This window comes from Lissotriton helveticus, chromosome 2_1 (assembly GCF_964261635.1).
Source record: "Lissotriton helveticus chromosome 2_1, aLisHel1.1, whole genome shotgun sequence".
NCBI classification, from domain to species: Eukaryota; Metazoa; Chordata; class Amphibia; order Caudata; family Salamandridae; genus Lissotriton; species Lissotriton helveticus.
Window position 1 is genome coordinate 1091186310 of NC_136059.1, and position 21508 is coordinate 1091207817.

The 21508-nt window shown below is 41.8% G+C and overlaps 1 protein-coding gene across 7 annotated transcripts in view; it reads right to left on the reverse strand.

The window, feature by feature from the left end:
- The window catches only part of MPDZ (multiple PDZ domain crumbs cell polarity complex component), an 832961-nt gene that overhangs the window by 340194 nt on the left and 471259 nt on the right, over window positions 1–21508 (reverse strand). For 5 of the 7 annotated variants that reach the window (XM_078675896.1, XM_078675898.1, XM_078675897.1 and 2 more), the window contains one exon: window positions 13690–13800. In XM_078675896.1, coding sequence (XP_078532022.1) covers window positions 13690–13800 — 111 coding nt within the window. Of the gene's footprint in view, window positions 1–3257; window positions 3342–13689; window positions 13801–21508 lie in introns of all 7 variants that reach the window. The other 2 variants (XM_078675893.1, XM_078675892.1) reach the window with 1 other exon arrangement.

The following is a 21508-nucleotide window of genomic DNA, read 5'->3' on the forward strand; positions in this document are numbered from 1 at the left end:
GCACATTGAGCAAAGTCGCCTGTACAGCCTCTGGAAGTTCTTAACCATGCACACGTTGTAGTGCCACCGAAGATAATATGGTCCGAGATACTGAAACAGTAGTATCCATGCCACATCGAATTATCAGCTTGGCGCCTGTTGGTCATCTCTAATACACTGTTCAACATCAGAACTGTGGGCATCTGGAAGTGATGGCAAACTAGTCTGCAAAGAGTTCCACAAAACATTGGAAAAACACCCGAGAACACAAGACGTGTTGGTGGACCTTAAAGCAGAACTAGCCGAAGAAAAGACGTGTGTGCCACATGCATCCTGATTTCTAGACTCTCTAGTCAATGGAGTCTTAGGTAAAGAATCCATATCCTGCGAGGTTGTAGCAGCCTAAACTACCAGGCTACGAGGGTAGGATGCCTGTGGAGAGGTCTCCAAGCAGGTGCCTGCGAGATATAACACCAAATACCGAACAATATGTCAAACAGAGTCTCACTGTATGGAAGAACAGGCTCTTCCCCCGACTGTCCCTGATAAAGGACAGCAATCAGAGGGTTGGTGGACTTCTCTACCATAGGCAGTGACAAGTCTAAAACTGCAGCGACTCTCCTCAACACATCTGTGAAGGAGGAAATTGCCTCAGTAGCAGGACTCAGAGGGAAAAGTAGCCTCGAGGCTGGGGAAAACTCCAGCCCACTAGCCTTAACAAGGGAGACATGCAACGCTCCTCCTTTTGTAAAGGAATAGTCTCAGAAAGAGGCTGACAAGCCCAGACTCCCCTGAATCACCTGCCACATTCCCTTTAGTTTGTTCAATCAACTCTGCACCCGACGCTGAATGACGGCAAGAAGGCGATGCTTCAATGTTGATAGGAGTGGGAGAAGTGACTTTGATCGGTGCCGCTGACTTCAATGCTGGAGTTCGCTGATCAAGAATGGATGCCGAAGGTGGAGTCCCCGAAGGGCTGTGCACCGGCGCCAAAGCGGAGTCGGCCGACGCTGACCAAATGACTCAGTTGGCCCAACCAACACAGAGGGCAACCCCACTGGCATGGGTCCACTCACCTCCTTGGAGCTTGAGGGAGCGCCAGAGGAAGATGAGGGCCAAAAGATGAGATGTACAGAGATATAATACTCTCTCATCTGGTCCATCGATGCCTCAGCTCATGGAAAGACGGGGAGACGCAGGGCGGAATCGTGGACAGCCACCTATACCGGACGGCGGAAGGAGCTGTGGGAGACAGAGTCTCCATGCAGTGAAGTTGGGGGGTGTCGTGACTTCAAACGACTGCGCTTACCTATAGACATCTCTGCCTGAGATCAGCTCCGGCTCCTGGAACGGCCCCGTGAACGGAACTCCTTACGAGAAGAAGACAGAGGCTGTGAAGTACCTGAGGACCTTGAGAGACACGCTGCCAGTAAATTCATATGGCTTTCTTAAGCGCCTTTGGCTTCAGCCTCTGTCAGGAACTGCAATCCTCGGAGTCGTGGTGTTCTCCCAAACACCACATACAAATGGAATGCGGGTCTGTAGCCGATATTTGTCTAGAACAGAACCCACAAGCCTGAAAGCTTGACAACACAAAAACAGGCACACTGTTCCCAACAGACAAAAATGTTGAAGAAGGCCAGAGAAAATGGCCTGAGGAACCTCTGCTCCAGATCTGTGTTGCAGCGGGGAAAAGAGGAAACTGACATCCGCACCAGAGAGGACTTATAAGAATACACTGATGTCAAAACCGGAATCAAAGCCATCACATGAGGTGCTGTCGCCCGGGCGCGCAGAGGGACTGCTGAATAACTTCCAGGTCCAGTCTAACACCGGGGGAAAAGAGCATAAGTAAAGGAATCTGCAGCTAGATGTCTCTATCAGATAACATAACATAATATAACAATAAGATCAGGCCAACAACATTCTGCAGAGATGCCATACGGGGATTAAGCCTCACTTCAGTAGGGTGAAAACAAGAATTCAAGTCCTATTTGGCCTTTTTGCATCCTCTGGCACAGTCACCACCCATCAAGCCATTCCTGATATCCTGGCACGCTGAATGAGATCTGATGGCATTTTCCTGCTATCCTACAGGAAGAATAGAGCCTAACTGGCCCATAACACCAATTGTATGTCTGAGAGAAGTTCCATAAATGAAGGCATCCCCAATGTCTCTACACTCTTGCCCGGGATTCTCACTTTGTACATGGAACAACTGGAAGTGATACTCCGGAGAAGGAAGCCAGAATGTAGATGATAATCCATGCCACATAGGGTCAGATCATCAACCGGCAGAAGAAGTAACTTATTATTATTAAACCCTAAATGTCCAAGGTCTATTTCAACTTGAACCCAACCAGGACAAAGTTTGTTATCTCTAATGCAAGCATCTACCCAGGAGAGAAACAGTTTGATTAGATAACTGTGGTTAGCTTCACCCTATGGATTGTCTACAAGACCAAGTCTCTGAATCACCACAACAATACCAATCTTGGCTTCAGCAGCACACTTTGAGATTCACTTCAGCGCAAACAGCCATAACAAAGTGGCAAATAATAGTGGGAAACCTAATTATTTCCCTGATTTTGCTGACTTATTATCTCATTGTGAAATAATTATATAATTTTTCTTAAAAGACCATCATTCTACCTCACGCTCTACTGTTATTGGACTAACTTCATTACATTTCTATTCTATCTGCATCAAATTTAAAATTCCATCTTCTGGCGCATGAAAGGACTACCTTGGGACACTGTACAGCAACAGAGCAGTGACTTTTCTCCCATGTTGTAGTCCAGTGGTATTACTTGTAATGGTATGAATAAAAACAATGTGTAAAAAGTCACAACCAAAATATTTTGCATTAGCAAAGTTAAACAAAATACAAAGTTGCAAAGATGAAAATACCACTCACTGTATGTCACTTTCTGTAAAGGGAAGGGGCCAGAACATGAATACAGTGGGGGCAAGGCAAAGAAAACAGGTGTAACACTGTGCAGAAAAGTAAACAGACAAGGAATAAAATGAGGAAATAGTGAGCATAGAAAGGAAGCCTGAACAAAGTGGGAATATATATCAAGAGGAATTTCAGGGTCTACCCATGTTTGCATTATAAGCACTAATATAGAGATGTGTGTATCATTAGGCAGTCATTTAACCCTCTTCAAGGCATTCATAAGGCAGCATCACTCTTATGAGTAACAAGAGAAGTTAGAAGCACTAAGTGGCAACCCAAAATATTGAACAGTCTGTGAAGTGAGGTCACACAACTTTACCTGAGAGGCCTGGTGGTAAATTGGGTTAGTAGGTCTCTGCCCACTAAGAGCAGAGGCTGAAGCTGTGCAATGCAAAGACGCCGGCTGGGGAACAAAGTTAGGAGATGAGGAGTAAATAGTTGTACATTTTGAACAGACTAGCTAAATAGGAAGCTTACTTTCAAGTGACAGAGATGAGTGAACCACAGGGAACACAAAACATCAGCAGCAAGTACTGAAAGCAAGACATAACAAATAATCCAGCAACAATGCTCTTTTATCATTAAATATGTCAGATGGTACTGTACAACATCTACATCTTGATTTACCTAGCATAGATAATCTACTTAGTAGTCTTAAATACAAACCTATGTTCTGTCATTAAAGCACACGTAACAGTTCTGCTCTGGCCGCACTTCTTCATCAAAATGAAAATGTTACTTAACTGTAACTCTAGAGCCTTTGCATGCTTCATCTCAAACTTCTAGGACAATGACAAAAGGATCGTCTAACACATTGGCTTTTCAAATATTTATGCTTGTCCACTGATACACAAAAGCATCAGCAATCTAATAAGGTTCAGCTTGCAAATGTCCCACAATCAGTTCACTTTTGAAGACAAAGCAGGTTTCTCAAAAAACAACATGGATGTTCTGAATACCATATACATGAGACTACAGTACATGTGAGCACAGATCACAGAAACAGTGGACCATCCAGACATACACCAGGCACATAAAAGTTGGCTTGCTCTGTTGTAATAGGTTGCAATATACTGGATGTGAACTCATACTAATGAGCAGTAATTCCCCATTTCTTGGTATTTGTGACTTTTTACAGTGGCAACAGTTTGGTATATGGATGGATGGATTTACTGACTGCAGGTCAGGTGTTGAGGGAAGGGGAATGGTCCAGCCACTTTAGTAGGGCTTCTCAAGCGTTGCTACCCTCTTGATTGACTGTCAATGATGGAGTATTTTAGGAGAGCATCATTTAAATGCTACAACATCTTGGGTCTGCTTCGACATAGTAAAGATTCCATGCTGAATTATAGCCTGCCTACTGAGTGGAAAACCTCCAAAATCTAAATGACAGTTTTCTTCTTTACTGGTAAAGATGTTTTTCGTTTTGGTCAGCACTACCTTAACAATGCCTATTACTCTTATGTGGGCGAGATCAGACCTAGGCAATAAGCCACCAGGGTCACCATGGTTGCACATGGCTAAAATCGTCAAATCATTCCACGGGTAATCAGAAGCTCAACCAATGATAACCAAGCTGACTTACTAGTGCAATGGAAAAATAGCGTCCTAAAGTTCGTTAACACTGGGAATATTATGATTGACAGGAAGGGTATAGTGTTGTGTACCATGGCCCCTCCTGGTGAAATGAAGCACAACAAGCAAAATCATGAATCATTAATGAGTGAGATGTTCACAAAACATGCATAATGTTTTGAAAGAGAGACCGACAAGACCTTTAATATAGGTAAACATGAGGAAGGAGCGAAGGTAAACTCTTAATTGTAACGTGGAGGTAAGGAAAACATGTTTGCTTGTTTATTTTTTGTTGTTAAGTTTTATCGTTTTTAACAATGATTCAATTTCATGAAAAATAGCACGTTCTGACAAGATTGAAGGAATCATTTGGCATCAACAACATCAATATTTACACCTCCCAGAACAATACTAAAATTCTTTACAAATAATTCATCCCAGAATGAAGACAGCCTCTAGGAATCTGGGTACCTCAATTGAAAAGGCTTTTTTTTACGATTCCTGGCAAAAGCTGAAATGAGAAACGATTGAATTGCCTGTAACAGCAGTTTTACAGCTGCTATTCGGATTTTGCATGCATTATCCCACCATCTAATGATTAAGGCTAGAAATTTCACTTACTTTTTTCAAAAGGTACAAATTGTAGTCCTCGATCACAAGCATAACAGTAAAGACTCCGTATGAGACTGGCCATTTAAAATACTTAGAGTGTTGGCACCACTTACGACCCCGGAGGTGAGCCATGATTTTAGAAGTTTCTGGTGCCTATTTTACAGTGCACAATACATTCATTCAGACTTTAACTAATACACTCACTGCCACTACTCACCCTCTGGGGAAACAATATGAAGTGAAGTCTTTATCTTGGTGCATTTTTAGGGTTATGGAAAGTGTCATGCGAGTTCTTGTGACAAAAAACTTCTTAGCAGAAAAAAACGTAGTGACGTCTGTGCATAACACCAGGTGGCAGGACTGTGCAAAGCATCCTCATATACAGCACTACAGGCTATAAACCGGTGGTTACAGGAAAAGTAGCATTATCCATGTGTTGACATATAGATCTGTTACTTCCTTACTAATGCCCCCCTGTCTTTTTACCTAGGATTTACTCAGTTAACGTGAACTCAGGTGTGAGGCTAATGGACCAAAGGCATTGGATGATCATATATTCCCTCGTGTTAAAATTGGAAAAACCAGCATTGAACAATTTAAGCATCTATTCTGCATAGGTCCATAAGGACTGAGACACCTTGACTCTGAAAGTGGAGTGGATAACAATTAACAGATCAAAATAAGCCCTTATTTGATTGAGTTGTTTGGCATTTAATATGACCTTTAGTCAAATTTATTTAAGAAAAAGTTGACTATGGTCCATTTCCAGAATCAACGTTTTCTCCCTCATCATGGTTTATTTTGGACTGAACGTCCACAAAACAGTAAATGACAAAGAAAATAATGCATTATTTTCTAATGTACATGTTAGAAGAATCATGGCAATGCAATAATCATAGGTAGAATTAAATGGTTTAATATTTAGCTGATGTGGTACATGCAACTGTAACACGAGCTTATAGTCCATGACGCAATGAATTATCATTTTAAATTATTAATATATAAGCAAGTCAATATGCATAATAGCTAGAACAATGAAAGCAAAGCAAAATACTATACCAAGAACTTGAGAATCTACAGCCCAATAGGCTATGAAAAGATGGTTAAAGGGTATGTAACATATTCTGACTGCAGTGTATGTGGTTGTAGATACAAATGCCCCTGCATAGACTGTAAAGCAGTTTCTACCCTAACCGGTGTCTAGTGGGCAGATGATGCAGATTCTTGAAAGACATTTCTAAAACTTTTGACCAACTAAGGCCACCTGATGGGCTTGAAAACCCACACAATAGTGTTTGGTGAATGCGTTTGGTGTAGGCCATGTAGCAGCCTTACAAATGTCTGCTAGTGGTATTTTTCCTAAGAATGCCACAGCAGCTGTCTTGTTGCAAGTGGAATGTGCTCTAGTTATTAACTGTAACTTATGTTTAGCCTTAGCATAACATTTTTGAATACATCTAACAAGCCATCGAGCAATACCTTCCTTGGAAATAGGGTTTCCTAAGTGAGGCTTCCCATAGACAACAAACAAATATTTTGCTTAGCAGATGGATTTAGTCTGGTCAAAGTAGAATGCAAGTTCGCTCTTAACGTCATGTGTCTAATGATATTTCCATCAGAATCTCTAAGGGGCCAATTACGAGAGGGCCTTAAATGCTCCGACCAAATGGTAGCATCGTAATAGGCTGGTTGGTTTCCTATCCGACCACCTCATTCTGATGGAGGCAGTCAGAAAGGAAACCGGCCGGTCATTCCGCTGGCTTCCGACGGGCTGAGAGAGCCTGTCCGCCAGTCCGAATGCAGCCTGTAATCTCAAGGGTGGCTCTTTACGCCCTTGAGATTACAATGCACGCTTTCTGACATTGTTCCCATGCCGGTCTGTACGACATGAAAACCATGTTGAAAAGCATGTTTGGGGGCCCCCACAGGGCGCCCTTTGGTGCACAGCCTCTGGTTTGAGGCCGAGGAGGCACCTACAGTGCCTCCCTGTTGATCCCTGCACCCTGAGGCAGGCACCTTGAGGGGGGATGAACCGCAACTCCCATTTCACTATGGGAGCATGCATTCTGGCCTGTTGACGGCTGTAATGCATGCTCCCGTAGTGAAACATAAGAATGTGACTGAACAGCGTTCGGTCGCAACCTAATGGGGATGTCGGGACCGCCAACTGGGTGTCGGTGGGTCTCATGACCGATTCGGTGTTGGGCGGAAGTGATTCCGCCCAACATCGTAATGAACCCCTTGGAGTGGAGAGAAGAAGGCAACTCAATTGTCTGTTGACATGAAAGGAGAGATCACCTTTGGTAGAACTTTGGGTTTGTTCCCAATACCACTCTATAGCTGGATACCTGCATTAAGAGTCAATACTTGCAGTTCACTAATTTTCCTCAGAGATGTGAAAGCAACCAGGAAGGCCACCTTTCAAAACAACTGCATGCCAAAAAGGTTTAGTGGTTACAAAGGAGGACCCATCAGCCTTGTTATAACTATATTCAGATTCCAGGATGGTGCTTCAGCAGTTCTTCGAGTCCTCTTTAGGCCTTCCTTGAAGGCCCTGACCACAGATATTTTAAAGAGGGACAAATGTTGCCTGTTCTGCACATAAGCTGTCTTTGCTGCTAAACTTATATGAACAGATGTGTATGATAATCCCGCTTTTGCAAGTGTATGAATAGCAGATGATATCTTGAACAGACACTTTATGATGATCTATTTACTTTACCAACCAACAATGAACAAATATTGCCCACTTAACATCATAACATGCTCAAATAGTGTGTTTACAGGCCTCACACATGATTTCATATACTCCCCTGGGAAGGGTTTAAGGTAGCCAAAGTCTAGGAGCTCAGGTATCAGATCACCAGATTCAATACTCTGGGGTTTAGGATATCTGTGCTGCGCCTGATATCGAGTTAGATCAGGCCTCGGTACGGGTGCACAGACTACTCCTGCAGCATGGAATACCAAGGTCATCTCACCCAATTTAGTACCACTTGAATGAGGGTCATGGACCGCTGCTTCATTTTCCTCAAAATGTATGGAATCAGAGGTAACCAAGGAAAAAGAATAAGCTCATATCCCTGACCAGTTCATCTACAATGCATTGCCCATGAACTGCCATTTTGCACTTAACATCAGGGAAAACTGAACGATTATGGGCGAGCCACATTCCTTTAAGAGGCTATGAGGTACTTTACTTATTTATGCCCAGGTTAATTAATTTTCTTGCTTTACTTATCTACGGGCGGAGCAACTTTTGTTGCATGTGCCAAGGCCATCTTCCTATCTGTATGTAAAAGAGTCCAGCAGAGCATTTCTCTAGGCATACTCTGAGTTATTAGAGAATGCCTTATGTTACTGTTTGATTTGTGGGGTGTCAATTTGAACCCTCACTGGGTCTTTGAGGTTTTCTGTGGTGCATTTAACAATGCTCCTGAGATTAGTAGGTACTTTACAGATCTCTTAGTCTTAGAGAGTGTTTCAACCAAGAAATCCTCCTCTAGTGTGCAGTTTTATCTTCTCCTGGTGCACGGCCCTCTGTATACCTGCATGGTAGGCAGTGGTATCCCTGGGGGAAATCTTTAACATGGTAGGGTTCGAGGTCATGGTCGTCTTGGGGATCTATGTGGTAATCTTCCCATGGATCATCCCCACCTGAGTGCGACTGAGTCTTGACTCAAAGTGGTTAGACTTGGAAGAGAACCGTGGCAACTGAGTGGGGCGAAAGTGTGCAACACTGAGGCAGACTGGTGGTGTATGGGGCTGAGGAGGTTCTTATGGTGAGTAAGGTCTAGGAGTGAGAGGCTGTCATGGTGGACTACAAGCCTTGTCGCTAATCTGTTTAGGACTTGATTAGGATTGTAGCTCCTCTGATATTTGTCCCTCAAAGGAGAGTCCTTCTCTTCTTGGGTGCCTAAGGTGTTTGGAGTTGGATCTATAGGTTTGGCTGAGCTAATATTTGCCCTGTGATAGGGTGGATGAAAATCTACCACTGCCAGACATTGGGCACCTCAGGAAGCTCTAAAGTGAAATGGGCTGTCCTCGAGTCTGATCTCGCCATCAAGCCTGCTTCAGAATCAAACATGGTGTATGTTTCAGAATCAGCTTCTAAACATATTTGGACACTGAAATGGGTCTTTTAGAGACTTGAGGTAGAACAGACATTCACCAGAGGCTTTCATAAAGCTGAAGGAGTCTCCTGTGATCAAGCGATCTCGAAGCCTGGAGCCGGACCTAAATCTCAGTGGCTTTTATGACTTGCCTCCAGTCTTGATGCCAGACTTCCTCTGAAGTGGTGCTCAACCTTAACTTGAGGGTGCTTATGAGATTGGTCCCAGAGGGCTGTTCTCTAAGTGGTTGTTGTTAAATGGAGGCCCTATAGGTGGCTCTTTTCCTGGGTCCTTTGTTATAGGGCAATGGAAGTTCCCCCTACTCCTCCACCTTCAAAGCGCCTGAGGACCTGCCTTTTGGGTTTGCTCTCCTTGCATCAGCTGGATTCCTGAAGACACTGTTTCTTCTCCCTTGGTGGCAATGATATCCTGTGGCCCAAATATGTCTGGTGTTTCAGGTGCACTCTGATGCTGCATCTTTCCCGTCAGAGCTAGTTACTATTTTTGCACCTGAACTACTTGTTCTGAGAAAAGGTTGATTCCTCATGCTCAGGAAAAAAGTAGAGGTTGCACACATTATGCCAGTCAGAGCAGAGGACATATTATTTACATCTGTGGCAAAACTGGAAGGGCTTTCTCTCCACAACATCCTCCCACAACAGTAATTCTTAGTGGGAACTGCTTCTTAAAAGTTGTGTTGATGCAACTCAAAGCAAAGTCCAAATAAAGTCTCTTCTCTGGTACTGAGGTTTTCAGAACCGCATCCTTGATGACTGGCACCAAAGGTCCAGTTTAAGATATTGTTGATCCTGGGGCTGCCACTGGAGCATCCAAACCCAATAAAAATACAAACTGTAGTCGAGTCTTTGTCCTGGTGTGTTGTGGGCTGAGGTAGGAGTCGCAATGTATCTTGTGATTCAAAACAATTTGCCAGCATCTGTGCCCGATACTAGATGGAAGGAGTATGCAGAGCATGTTTATCGACAGTTACACATGATACAAAGTAGTCTCTAGTGTCCAAACTAATTTTACATTTTTAATTATTTTTAAAAAAAAACCTCTTTAGAGAACTATGGTTGCTGCTCAGACATACCCACAGACAAACGATAATGGCAGAACAGGTCTGTTGTATTAAGTTAGCAATCACAAAAATACAACTGCACTGAAGTTATTGAAAGGGAAAGTCTTTCAGTAGAATACTGAAGTGCTTTATTGAACAACTATTGCAAACCCCAATGTCTTTCATCACCTATGATCAAACAGATTTAACGCCCTAACTTAAGCACCCCTTTCAGAGTAGTTTTCATTTCACTCAGAAAAATAGAAGACATCTGTCATCTGGTGTTGTTTCTATATTCCTGCAGAACACAGTGAAAAGGTACGAACTGAATATGCATATTAGTAAAATAAACAACAGCTATGTAAAACACATAGAACAGTAACTATAGGGAACACCTCCCTTATCCATGGCAACTGCTGGATTTGTGATGTCAGAAGGATTTAGAAATGCAACTTATTTTAAAGGTGCCACAATGTTTTCTTTCCAGCATAGAATTTGTGTTTCATGATGGACGAATATAGTATCTTTGGTACCTCGAAACTTAGGCTCCCTAATACTACGTTGCGGAAACTCTGCAAGCCAATACACTTGATATGCAATTTGAGAATGGCCTTTAGAAAGTAGCTCACCTGCCACTCAGCCATGGACAGTGTATGCATAAAATGTACAGCTGAAACCTTCTTGAATTCAGGTCTTAATAAAAAGAAGGATCCTACAGACAAGGAGTGAAGACGCATTATGGTGAGTACCATTGACCCACTCATTTATCCAGCTCCTATGTTCCTGAATTTGCCGAAAACAATAACAAGAAGGTAGCTTAGGAGGTGGGTACAGTGCAAGGCTTTAAGAAAAGAATGTCAATAATAGAAGGTTCATCCTATGCACCTATACGTGAACCTACCATCTAGATAATTATGTCTAAAGATACAGAGAAAAGGGTTATTTCTTTTTTCATGGTTGAAGAATCACAGAAGTGTACACTGTGCGTTTATAGTGCAACATAGGTAGAAATGAAAAAGCAGTTTCTTCTTTGTGTTATAGGGAGGTTTCTTTCCAAGAAATTCTGGACAGTTAAAATTTGAGAATGTTTTCCTGCAGAAAAAGGAAAACTGAAATGTCTTCTGACATGAATAAAGCACAAGATCACTATTTTAACGCAAATAATGGAAAACCTATATTTGAACAGTGCTTTCATGATCAGCACTAAAATGAAGGAATACAGTGTCATTGTGGGTTTCTGGCACCAGAGAGAAAACTCATGAAAAAGGACAAGAACTCTGTAACTAAGCAGAATCATGACACTTGGGTAGAAAGGGGGATTATCTCTGGCTGAGAATTGTTGGAATGGCTTTAAAAGAGTTTCCGAATGACCTTTTGGATGATCTGGTACTAAGAACGGGTATATATTATCTCACCAACTAATGGGGAATAGGTAACACGAGTAAAATGCATAATATGCCCAATTGGAACTATATTGAGTATTGCAAAGGTTCTACTGTGAGAAACTAGCATCTCTCCAAAACGTTATTTATACCACTGAGGTTTCGGTAATATTCTGAAAAACGTTTTGGCCCTAACAGTAGTGATAGATTATAAACATCTTAAGATACAGCAACATAAGCAATGGATGTAAGTCTTGAATTGGAGGTAGTAATCGCTTTTTTTCTTTAATAGTGTACCTTGAAAACTGTTACTAATCTGGACAGGTTCCAAACCTTAACAAAAACTGAATGTAAAAGGGGTATTTTGATCAGCCAGAATTAAGGGACTGATACCAGAAAGAAACAGAGGACAGAAGGTAGCATCTGATGTAATACTGGTTTGGGAGGTAGGTTTTTTGGGATAGATGTCCATGTCCTGCAAACTACTATTCCAGACATCTGTCCAAGATTTTTCTTAGAAAAATAGCCCAGTAGATTTTGACTCAAAGGCATGTACTTAATCACTGAAACACAATGTTGATGGGCGGGATTCTTGGAAATGACCAAGACACTACAAAATCACCCCGGGAAATATTTCTGTACATCATTGTTTTGGAAAAACTATAAGCAAATCAGATTTTGTTCTGCCCCCATGTATTGAATGAGAGTGGCCAATGTCTCCTGATGATCAAACTTCTTTAGATTATTAAGCAGTCAGCACCAAATGATACTAGCTTAATCTGTGTGGCCTCTTTGTAGCTTTTGTGGCATTCATCCCAACACATGGGAGTTCATAACATCTCATGCACTGTAAAACAACAGTTAAAAGTTACAAAAAAAATTTATTAGCATAATTCTGTAATGGGCTCCAGTACTGTACATTGAACTGCAAATAGCTTGTCCTTAGGGGGATGCTTTGAAGCACATGCCATTCTAAAGGCGTTTCTCAGTGCTGCTTCAACCTAGGTGGCATATTGGGCAGAGAAGTTGAGCATTAAGCCTTTTTGAAACTGGAAGGGTGGAATACAACTGTTGCAGGAAGACAAAAACTTACTCTCAATCTACAATCTCTCAAACTACATATTTTTTACAATTTCACAACAAAGCAGAATAAAAAACAAACAATCTGTGTGTGACATAGTAGATCGAAAGAAAAGTAACACAATAGTGAAAGCACCTGTTGCAGGCATTATTTTAAAAGGGATTAAAATGTTTCTTTCTGGAAAGAAGAACACAAAAGTAAAGAAACAGTACTAGAGGTGGAACTTTTAATCTCATCCTTGGTGAAGAGGAAAAAAATGCTGTTGTGTTCGATGGCTAACCATCAGGTCCACCAGTAGAAGACAACGAATTAACCCATAATTATGACTAATGCAAACAACTGCAAAGTGAAAAAAGTGTCAACATTGTAGTTCTGCTAATGTTTGAAAATACATATTTTCTTTCAACTTCTGCTGAAAATTCAGAGGTTGCAAACCACGTGTCTGACTGGGAGGAGCCCACCAGTTAATCACAGCACACATCTGTGACTGCTCAATTTAATGCATGTAAACTCTGAAGATGCAGTACCCTAAATAGTACTGACTATACTACCCACAGGACTGCACAGAACAAGGGTAAAAGAAGGTAAAAGAAGAGTGCAGTTACTGAGAAAATTCAGATATTTTTTTACGTGACTGTACAACAATCCCTGAACTATGCACAATTCACTGAGCCTGCTGGTGCACTATATAAAAGCCTCACAATACTTAAAAATAACTATATTTTTAATTTCTAAAGGGACTGCAACCCAAATAATGTAAACTGTATCTATCTTTGTTGTGGTAATGATTAGTTCTTCCACAATGGAGCAGACTCTGTCGCCTGGGATGAATATTTAGTCAGGTGCCTTTTCCATAGCTGAAACCACAAAAATCTAAAAACATACAGTGCCCCTTACATTGAGCTCCAGATCATTCTTTCAGTACTTACTCTTGGTCTGTTTATTATGCTCTGCACCAAAAAGATAACCGGATTGCCCGCTTTTCGTATCGCTTCCACAGCTTGTTCATGGCTGGCATCTCTGAGGTCAGTTCCGTCCACCTGGAACAAAAATTCCCAGACTACTATTAGAAAAAAACACAGAAATCACTCTCCAAGATGTGCTTTGTCCCGTATGCCCTACCAAAAGCAAAAGTACACCTTTGGCTCAATCACACTTCTAAAATGACATACATAATGCACTGCCATATTGCTGCCGATGAATGATCCTTTCGTTCGCTGTGATTCCCTTTTACAAGATCAACAAGCATTTATACACTCACTTGAGTTTTAATCAAAGGTGAAGTTACCTATTTAGAGGAGAAATCTACTGGTGTTCTCCGGATGCACAAAGCAGGAGATTTCACTCTCTTCATCATCATCACATTCTCAAAATGGAGGACAGCTTTCCCTGGAGTCACTGCTTCCCAATAGATGCTAAGGATCTCCGCGCATGGTTCCTGAACAGCACAACACAAACCAAAGGTAGCCCCTTGCTTGTGTGCATCCCACAGTACCATCTACTAATGCTGCCTCCTCCTCCTATTTCTTGGCATACGTGTCGTTAAAAGATTTTGCCACCAAGAATGAATTGTGTGTTAAAAATAGGCGGCCATAATTAGCTTTATTAGTGCTGGGAGCTCAGATGCGACAACAGCACTACCTCACTGCTAATCTCGTAACAGCTTTATTATGTGGGTTCAAACTACTTTGTCTCCTGCAGATAAAGCAGTTAGTTAACCTGACTGAAAATAGGGGCAGAGCAACTGATAACCTCCAGTTCTTTGTCCTTTCAGGAGACGACAATAACTAATTGAGATTGCAGGAGTCCAAGGAAATCTGTTGGTGGTGTATATAACAGAAAACAAGAAGGAATTGGTATGACGTAAATGTTGTGCGTGTAAAAGTTGACTGCCTAGAGCTCACTGCAAATGTAGTTGTTTTAAGGTGCTAAAAGAATATGATCCACCAATAAATATATAATATATATATATATATATATATATATATATACATATATATATACATATATATATTTTTCGCTCGATTTTCTCTTACTTTGGTAAAAGAATGGACCGCACTCTGTGATTCAGAACTCTTCACAAATGTATTGTTGTTTTAAACAGAAAACAGGACGCGTTTTGGCATCACGCCTTTTTCCACTGTTCATTGCACAATATGTTAACCCTTTCATTAAATAAAGTACACACATATATATATATATATATATATATATATATATATATATATATATATATATATATAAAAATTAGGAGTAGATGTGTTTCACATCTGCACAGAATTACATATATGAAGAAATATTACAAGGGTGTGACGTGGGGGTCTTCCAAACCGGGGAAGAGAATGCCAATCTGTCCATAACTTTTACCCACAAAGGTGGATCTTTGCATCAGCAGAAGATTCACATCACTAGAAATGTCCAAAGATCACACATCACAAGAAATGTATTTCACTTCTGGGCTCCAAGTGAAAGTTATGGAGGCACATGTATGACAATCAAAAGGTTTCAGGTAAAGCTGTACAACGGGGATGGGGCTGGTGTTTTTGGATATATAGTTAACAGTTAAAATTGCATCAGGATGCTCTTTGCTCTGGTGATGAGATAGGTAAAGTATCTATCTAAAATAGGTTAGACTGGTTAATGCCATCCGGGAAGGCTCAAAAAACCCTCATTCTGCAACGGTGCCTTTGCACTAGTGTTCACAATGAAGGTAGTTAATAGTTAGATCAGACTGATGATCCTTACATTACAAAAATAGTAATTATCGCTTCAAGTTCTTTGCAAATGTTCAGAGGAAGGGAACACACAATAGGCCACAGTTACACAGTGCAGACCGCCGTTTCAAAAGCACCTAATACATTTTACTAGATGAGGAGGTAAAGTCTGGTTATGAAACTGAAAGTACAGATGAATGGTTTCACCATACATTCCACTTGAGCATTTGAGGCAATGAACAATTATTAAGTTAACGTACGCCATACTTGGAAAGGCACAAAGCACATGCCCTAGTAAAGCCAAAAGAACTGGCTATTTCATAAGTGAACATGCAGCTTCATTGACAGGTGAGTTTGTTTCCGGTTGTGTGCCTGCAAACATCAGTTAACGGTTGGATGGATTAGTGAGCACGTAGCTGGATATAGGAGTAAATCCAATTAGGTATAAATGACTGAGGGACAACTAGTATGGATAATTAAGTGAACAGATGGATGAATGGTTCAGTGTATGGATGAAGGGATGCATGCGTAGATGAGTACACGTATTGATGAATGGGTTAGTGACTATATGTGTGGAAGAAGACAAAGTGCATCAATCCTAGAGTCCGTTTGCAATGTACTTATAATTTTATAAAAATGGCAAGACTTACCATTATTCTGCCAAAGTAAACACTGCAAAGCACTGAGCACCATCATGCCAAGAATGCTCATCATATGACAAGAACTACCACCAATATTAATTTATGATTTGCCCAAACTACTCAATAATTCTAAGTATTTGCTCAGATTTGCACCATCACTCAATCTTAAAGGCACGCTTGCATTTGCACCCTCATTCCATAATTCTAAGTGCATATTCCAATTTGCACGATTGCTCCCCAAATCTTAAAGCACATACCCAGATTCTCCCTATCACCATACCGCATCTCCTGAACTCATTTGCCAGGCATGCAACTGTGGGTAGTGCCAAACAGAGAACGCACATTGGCTGGTATGGAGTCACTTTGCTCTCACTACATGAAATGAGCATATATGTGTGTCCCAAAATCAAAATAATTGTGTGGTGCTTCAGAATGTCTCCTTCGGCACTGATAAGAAATGCTGTCCAGGATAACGATCGTGCTGGGGGAACAGCTTTGTAACGTTTGAGGAAATGTGCTGCCTACAAATACGTTGTGTACACAAGAATCACACATTCTCAGCTTGCAAAAAAATAAGTTTAAGCACCTGTCCCTTTGGGTAAAATCAAAAGCCTTTCTCTGTGCTTGCCTTGGAAACAAAAGTGGAAAAAATCTCCAAGAAATGCCCCTTTATGTTTTAGAACATGAGAAAATTAAAGGGTTATGTGTGTACTCATCATCTTATTCTTCCTTTTCCAGAGGAGTGAAGAATGGAATTACTAGCCGAACCCCATTTAATTCTACTTCTGTGCATGGTGACCATGAATGTAGATAGGAGATGGTATGTGGTATTATGGATGGAGATGAATGTGTTTATGATATGTGAAGGGGCTTTTAATTGGGTACTTTCAGACACGAAGGAAAAGTGTAGGAAATGAATAGAGGAGTATCTTGCAGCTTGTTAACATTGTCCAAAAATTGGATGTGATTGATGTTTGCCAATGACATCACCCTAATGACCTTGTCCATTTTTTTGTTCAACACCACATAGTCAATAAAGTAGGCTGAATTACTTCTTACTGAGTCATGAACTATGTGACAACTCTGCCAATGTCATCAATTCGGAAAAATGTCCCTTTTTGCTTGGTCGCATTTTGTTTTACTGAACTTGATTATTGCTGGTTTCAGACTCTGCACCCTAACACATTACTGTTCCGTGCCCAGTGTATGCGCTGACCTTAAAGCCTTTCCGTGCTGCACACGTTCAGCGGACGTCGCGTGCACTACCTTGGTAGTGCTGCGCACGTCCGCTGAAAGTCGCGGCCCCGCCCGCGCAATAGAACGTTCCACACCAGCGCGAACGCTCAGAGGAGGGGTTAAAATAGGTTGAAATTTGCTTAACCCTAATTGGCCTATTTAGCTTTCCTACAGGGCAATAAAGTACAAGCATGGCATAAAATACAAATGTCACCTTTGGACTACAGCACTACTGTGCAATACGCTATTGTAAACAGGCAAACAATACTCCAGTCTTGTCTCTACAGCCTGTCAGGTGCAGTTTCACCCGGCAACTCGACTTCTCAAAATAAACCGTTTTTGACAGGAGAAATCCTTCCTTTTAAATATGAATAAGTCACCCTTAGGTAGGCCTAGTGGCACACAAGGCAGGGTGCATGGTATTTAAAAGTACGACATGTGGAACTTTAAATTGAACATGTCCTTACAGTGACAAACACCCAAAAGCTATTTTTCACACCAGGAAGGCTGCCTCCCTGTGCCGTGCGAGGTGCTAGACATCACTAAAAATCTAATGATTATCCTAATTATACTTGAACTGTAAAACAGGAGAATGATCCCTCGATTCTAAGAAACTTACATCCAGACCATAATTTAACACCAATTTAGCCTTGTAATAATTTGAAAACTGCTTTAGACACTAGCAAGGATATATCAATTCAAGTGGATAATATTAAAGTACACATTTGCAATAAGAGTTTAACTGCAAGAGAAGTTATTCTACCGACCGGGGTAGTACCACCCCAATTATGGCCAACATGGAAAAACTTCACAACAGAACAGATACTAAAATCCTACAACTGTACTCCTAACCTGCAAATTGAACTTAATAAATCTTCATCTGGTAAGTTATAATTTTGCTCATGGAACATAGCTGGCGTGAATAGACTGCTCAAAGCAAATGAAGATGATCTGCTTATGTTTTTGACTCAGTTTAAAATATTCTGTTTGCAGGAAACTTGGAGGGACACCAATCTTTTTATATTGCATTGTAGTGTGCTTGATAGTCCTCAATCAACTCCACCACAGACAGACAAAGTGGGGAGCTTGCAACTTTAGGGCCTGATTTCGAGTCTGGCATGCATGGTAGCGGTGGTCCATCCCCCGCATTACGACTTGCAAAGTCTTTGTGGCAAAGGACCGCCAGCTGTGCCAGGGAAGGAAATGAAAATGCTACTTACCAGTATGCATCTGTTCTTGGCATGTAGAGCTGCAGAGTCTTACACTGTGCATTAGATCGCCACCTGGTGTTGGGCTCGGATGATTGCATGGGGTTTTCGTCTTGGAAGAAGTCTTTGTAGTCATGAGATAGGTGACTCCTCCCTTGGACTATCCGGAAGGCTTCATTATTTTCTTCGGAGCCCGGCTCGATGGTGGGGCTTTCGTAATGTTTTTTCGGTCTCGACTGGGCCCCACAGGTGGAGTGTTGACCTTTGCCTTCGATTCTGGTGTTTGGGCTGGGGTAGGGGCAGTGGTACTCACGCATTGACCCGAAGGTATGGGGTCATCGGAGTCATCTGCTTCGGATACGATCTGGAGAGAAGATATCCACCGGTTCCGGAGCTGATCTCTGCATATCGAGTCGACGGGTCCTCCGATCTCGAAAGGTCTTTTTCGATCGAAAGGATGCACAGGCTGTGCAGCTGGATTCATCGTGTTCTGGCGATAAGCACAGGTTACAGACCTCGTGATGGTCACTGTGTGGAAATTTTGCTCCAAACTTGGGGCATCTTTTGAATGGCGTCCTTTCCATGAGGTGTAGGCCTCACGGTGTGGGTAGGCCCAAAGGCCCGCGTCGACGACCGGAATCGAGCTGATGAAGTCGAGTCAATGTTTATCGGTATTGAAAGTTATTTGGTGAAGTTTGAAGAAAATGTTTACGTGTCGAAGTACTTGAAAAGTAGATTTCGAGCCAGAGCAGAAAAGATTCATCTGAACCCAGTGGCGGAAAAACAACAATCTAAGGATGGAGTCGATGCCCATGCGCACTATCGTCCAAGGGAGGAGTCACCTATCTCGTGACTACAAAGACTTCTTCCAAGACGACAACCACATGCAATCATCCGAGCCCAACACCAAGTGGCGATCTAATGCACTGTGTGAGATCTGCAGCTCATATGCCTCGAACATGCTACTTACCCACTATGCATCTGTTCTTGGCATATAGAGCTGTAGAGTCATATGCTTTAGCATAGATCGCCATCTGGTGTTTGGTCCGGATGTTTGCACTTTGTTTTTTGTTCGAAGAAGTCTTTGTAGCTCAGGAGGTAGATGACTCCTCCTTTCGAAGATATTGCGCATGGGCATCAACTCCATCCCCAGATTGTTTTGCCGTAAGGGTGATGATGGAGTTAGTAAGAGTAGAAAGAGATGTCCATGTATATTGTATCTAAGTAAGATAATATTGCAACAGATAAAGGTACCCTGGGAGGCAGGTGGGCGCATATGACTCTACAGCTCCATATGCCAAGAACAGATGCATACTGGGTAAGTAGCATTTTCCGTTCGAGGCATATGAGCTGTAGATCATATGCTTTAGCATAGTCTATACAGGAGTTATTCTCCAGCGGTGGCTAACCAGTATCTGTTGCAGTGGTCTAAAATAGTGTTCTTAAAACAGCCTGGCCCACACTAGCATGTTGTTTTGCTAATACATCCACACAATAGTGTTTTGTGAATGTGTGTGGTGTAGGCCATGTTGCAGCTTTGCAAATATCATCTAAGGGTATGTTCCCTAAGAATGTCAGGGAAGCCCCTTATTTGCATGTAGAGTGTGCTCTAGGGAAATCGTTAAAGTGCGTTTAGCTTTAAGGTATCATATTTGTATGCACTTAACCATCTGCCGTGCAATATCTGCTTTTGATATAGGATTGCCTTTATAAGGTGGTGAAAAAGAAACAAAGTTGATTGCTTTTCTTAAAAGATTTAGTTATTTCAATGTAATAAAGTAATGCTCTCTTAACATCTAATGTGTGAAGATCACGTTCTGCCACTGAGTCTGGTTGAGGAAAAAACACGGGTTACTCGACAGACTGGTTGAGATGAAAGGCAGAAACAGCTTTGGGTAAAAATGTGGGGTCAGTCCTAAGAGCCACTTTATTTTTGAGAGTTTGTAAAAAAGGTTCTTGAATGGTTATAGCCTGGAGCACACCAACTAGCTTAGCTTCCAAGCTAGAAATTTTCATTCACATTTGTGCAATTGCTCAAATGGTGGGCCCAATAGTCTTGTAAGGACTATATTAGGATTCCACACAGGAGAAGGTGAAAGTCTAGGAGAAATGATTCTCTGGAGTCCTTCCATAAAGGCTTTGATAGCGGGTACACGAAACAAGGACAAGTGTTGTTTGTTCTGTAGGTAAGCCGCTATTGCAGCAAGATGCAGTCTTATTGATGTATATGCTAAGTTAGCCCGCTGTAGGTGTAACAGGTAGCAAATGATGTTTTGAATTGAAGCATTAAGCGGATTGATTTGATTGTTATTACAATAAATGACAAATTGCTGGCATCTAGCCTCTTTAATGAGGTTCATGCAGTCTGGCGGGAGATTAAGGTAGCCAAACTCTATGATTTCAGGTGATAGATTGCAAGGTTGAGTTGACTGGGATCTGGTTGCCTGATCTCTCCATGGCTCTGAGTGAGAAGCTTGGGGAAGAGGTATAGTTTTTGATGAGGAACTACTGATAGATCCAGCAGGGTTGTGAACCGGGGTTGTCGAGCCCATGTGGGAGCAATTAGAATCATTGTGAGGGAATGTTGCTTGAGCTTCAGAACCACTAATGAGATTAGCGGGAGAGGTGGTAAAGAGTAATCAAATATCCCTGACCAATTGATCCATAGTGCATTGCTTTTGGACAATGGGTGTGGATATCTGAACGCGAAGTTTTGGCATTTCGCTTTGAGGTATGTGGTAGCACCACATTTGAAAGAATGGGAGAAGAACTTGAGGGTGTAGTTCCCATTCGTGGATCTGATGTCTTTGAGGACAGAGCAGATCTACAATTTGATTGCTTACTCCTGAGAGGTTTTCTGCAAGGAGATATATTCTTTGAGGTATGCCCCATCTCCATATGCGTTGAGCTAGGCATGAATGCTGTAGAAAGTGTATCCCCCCCTGTTTT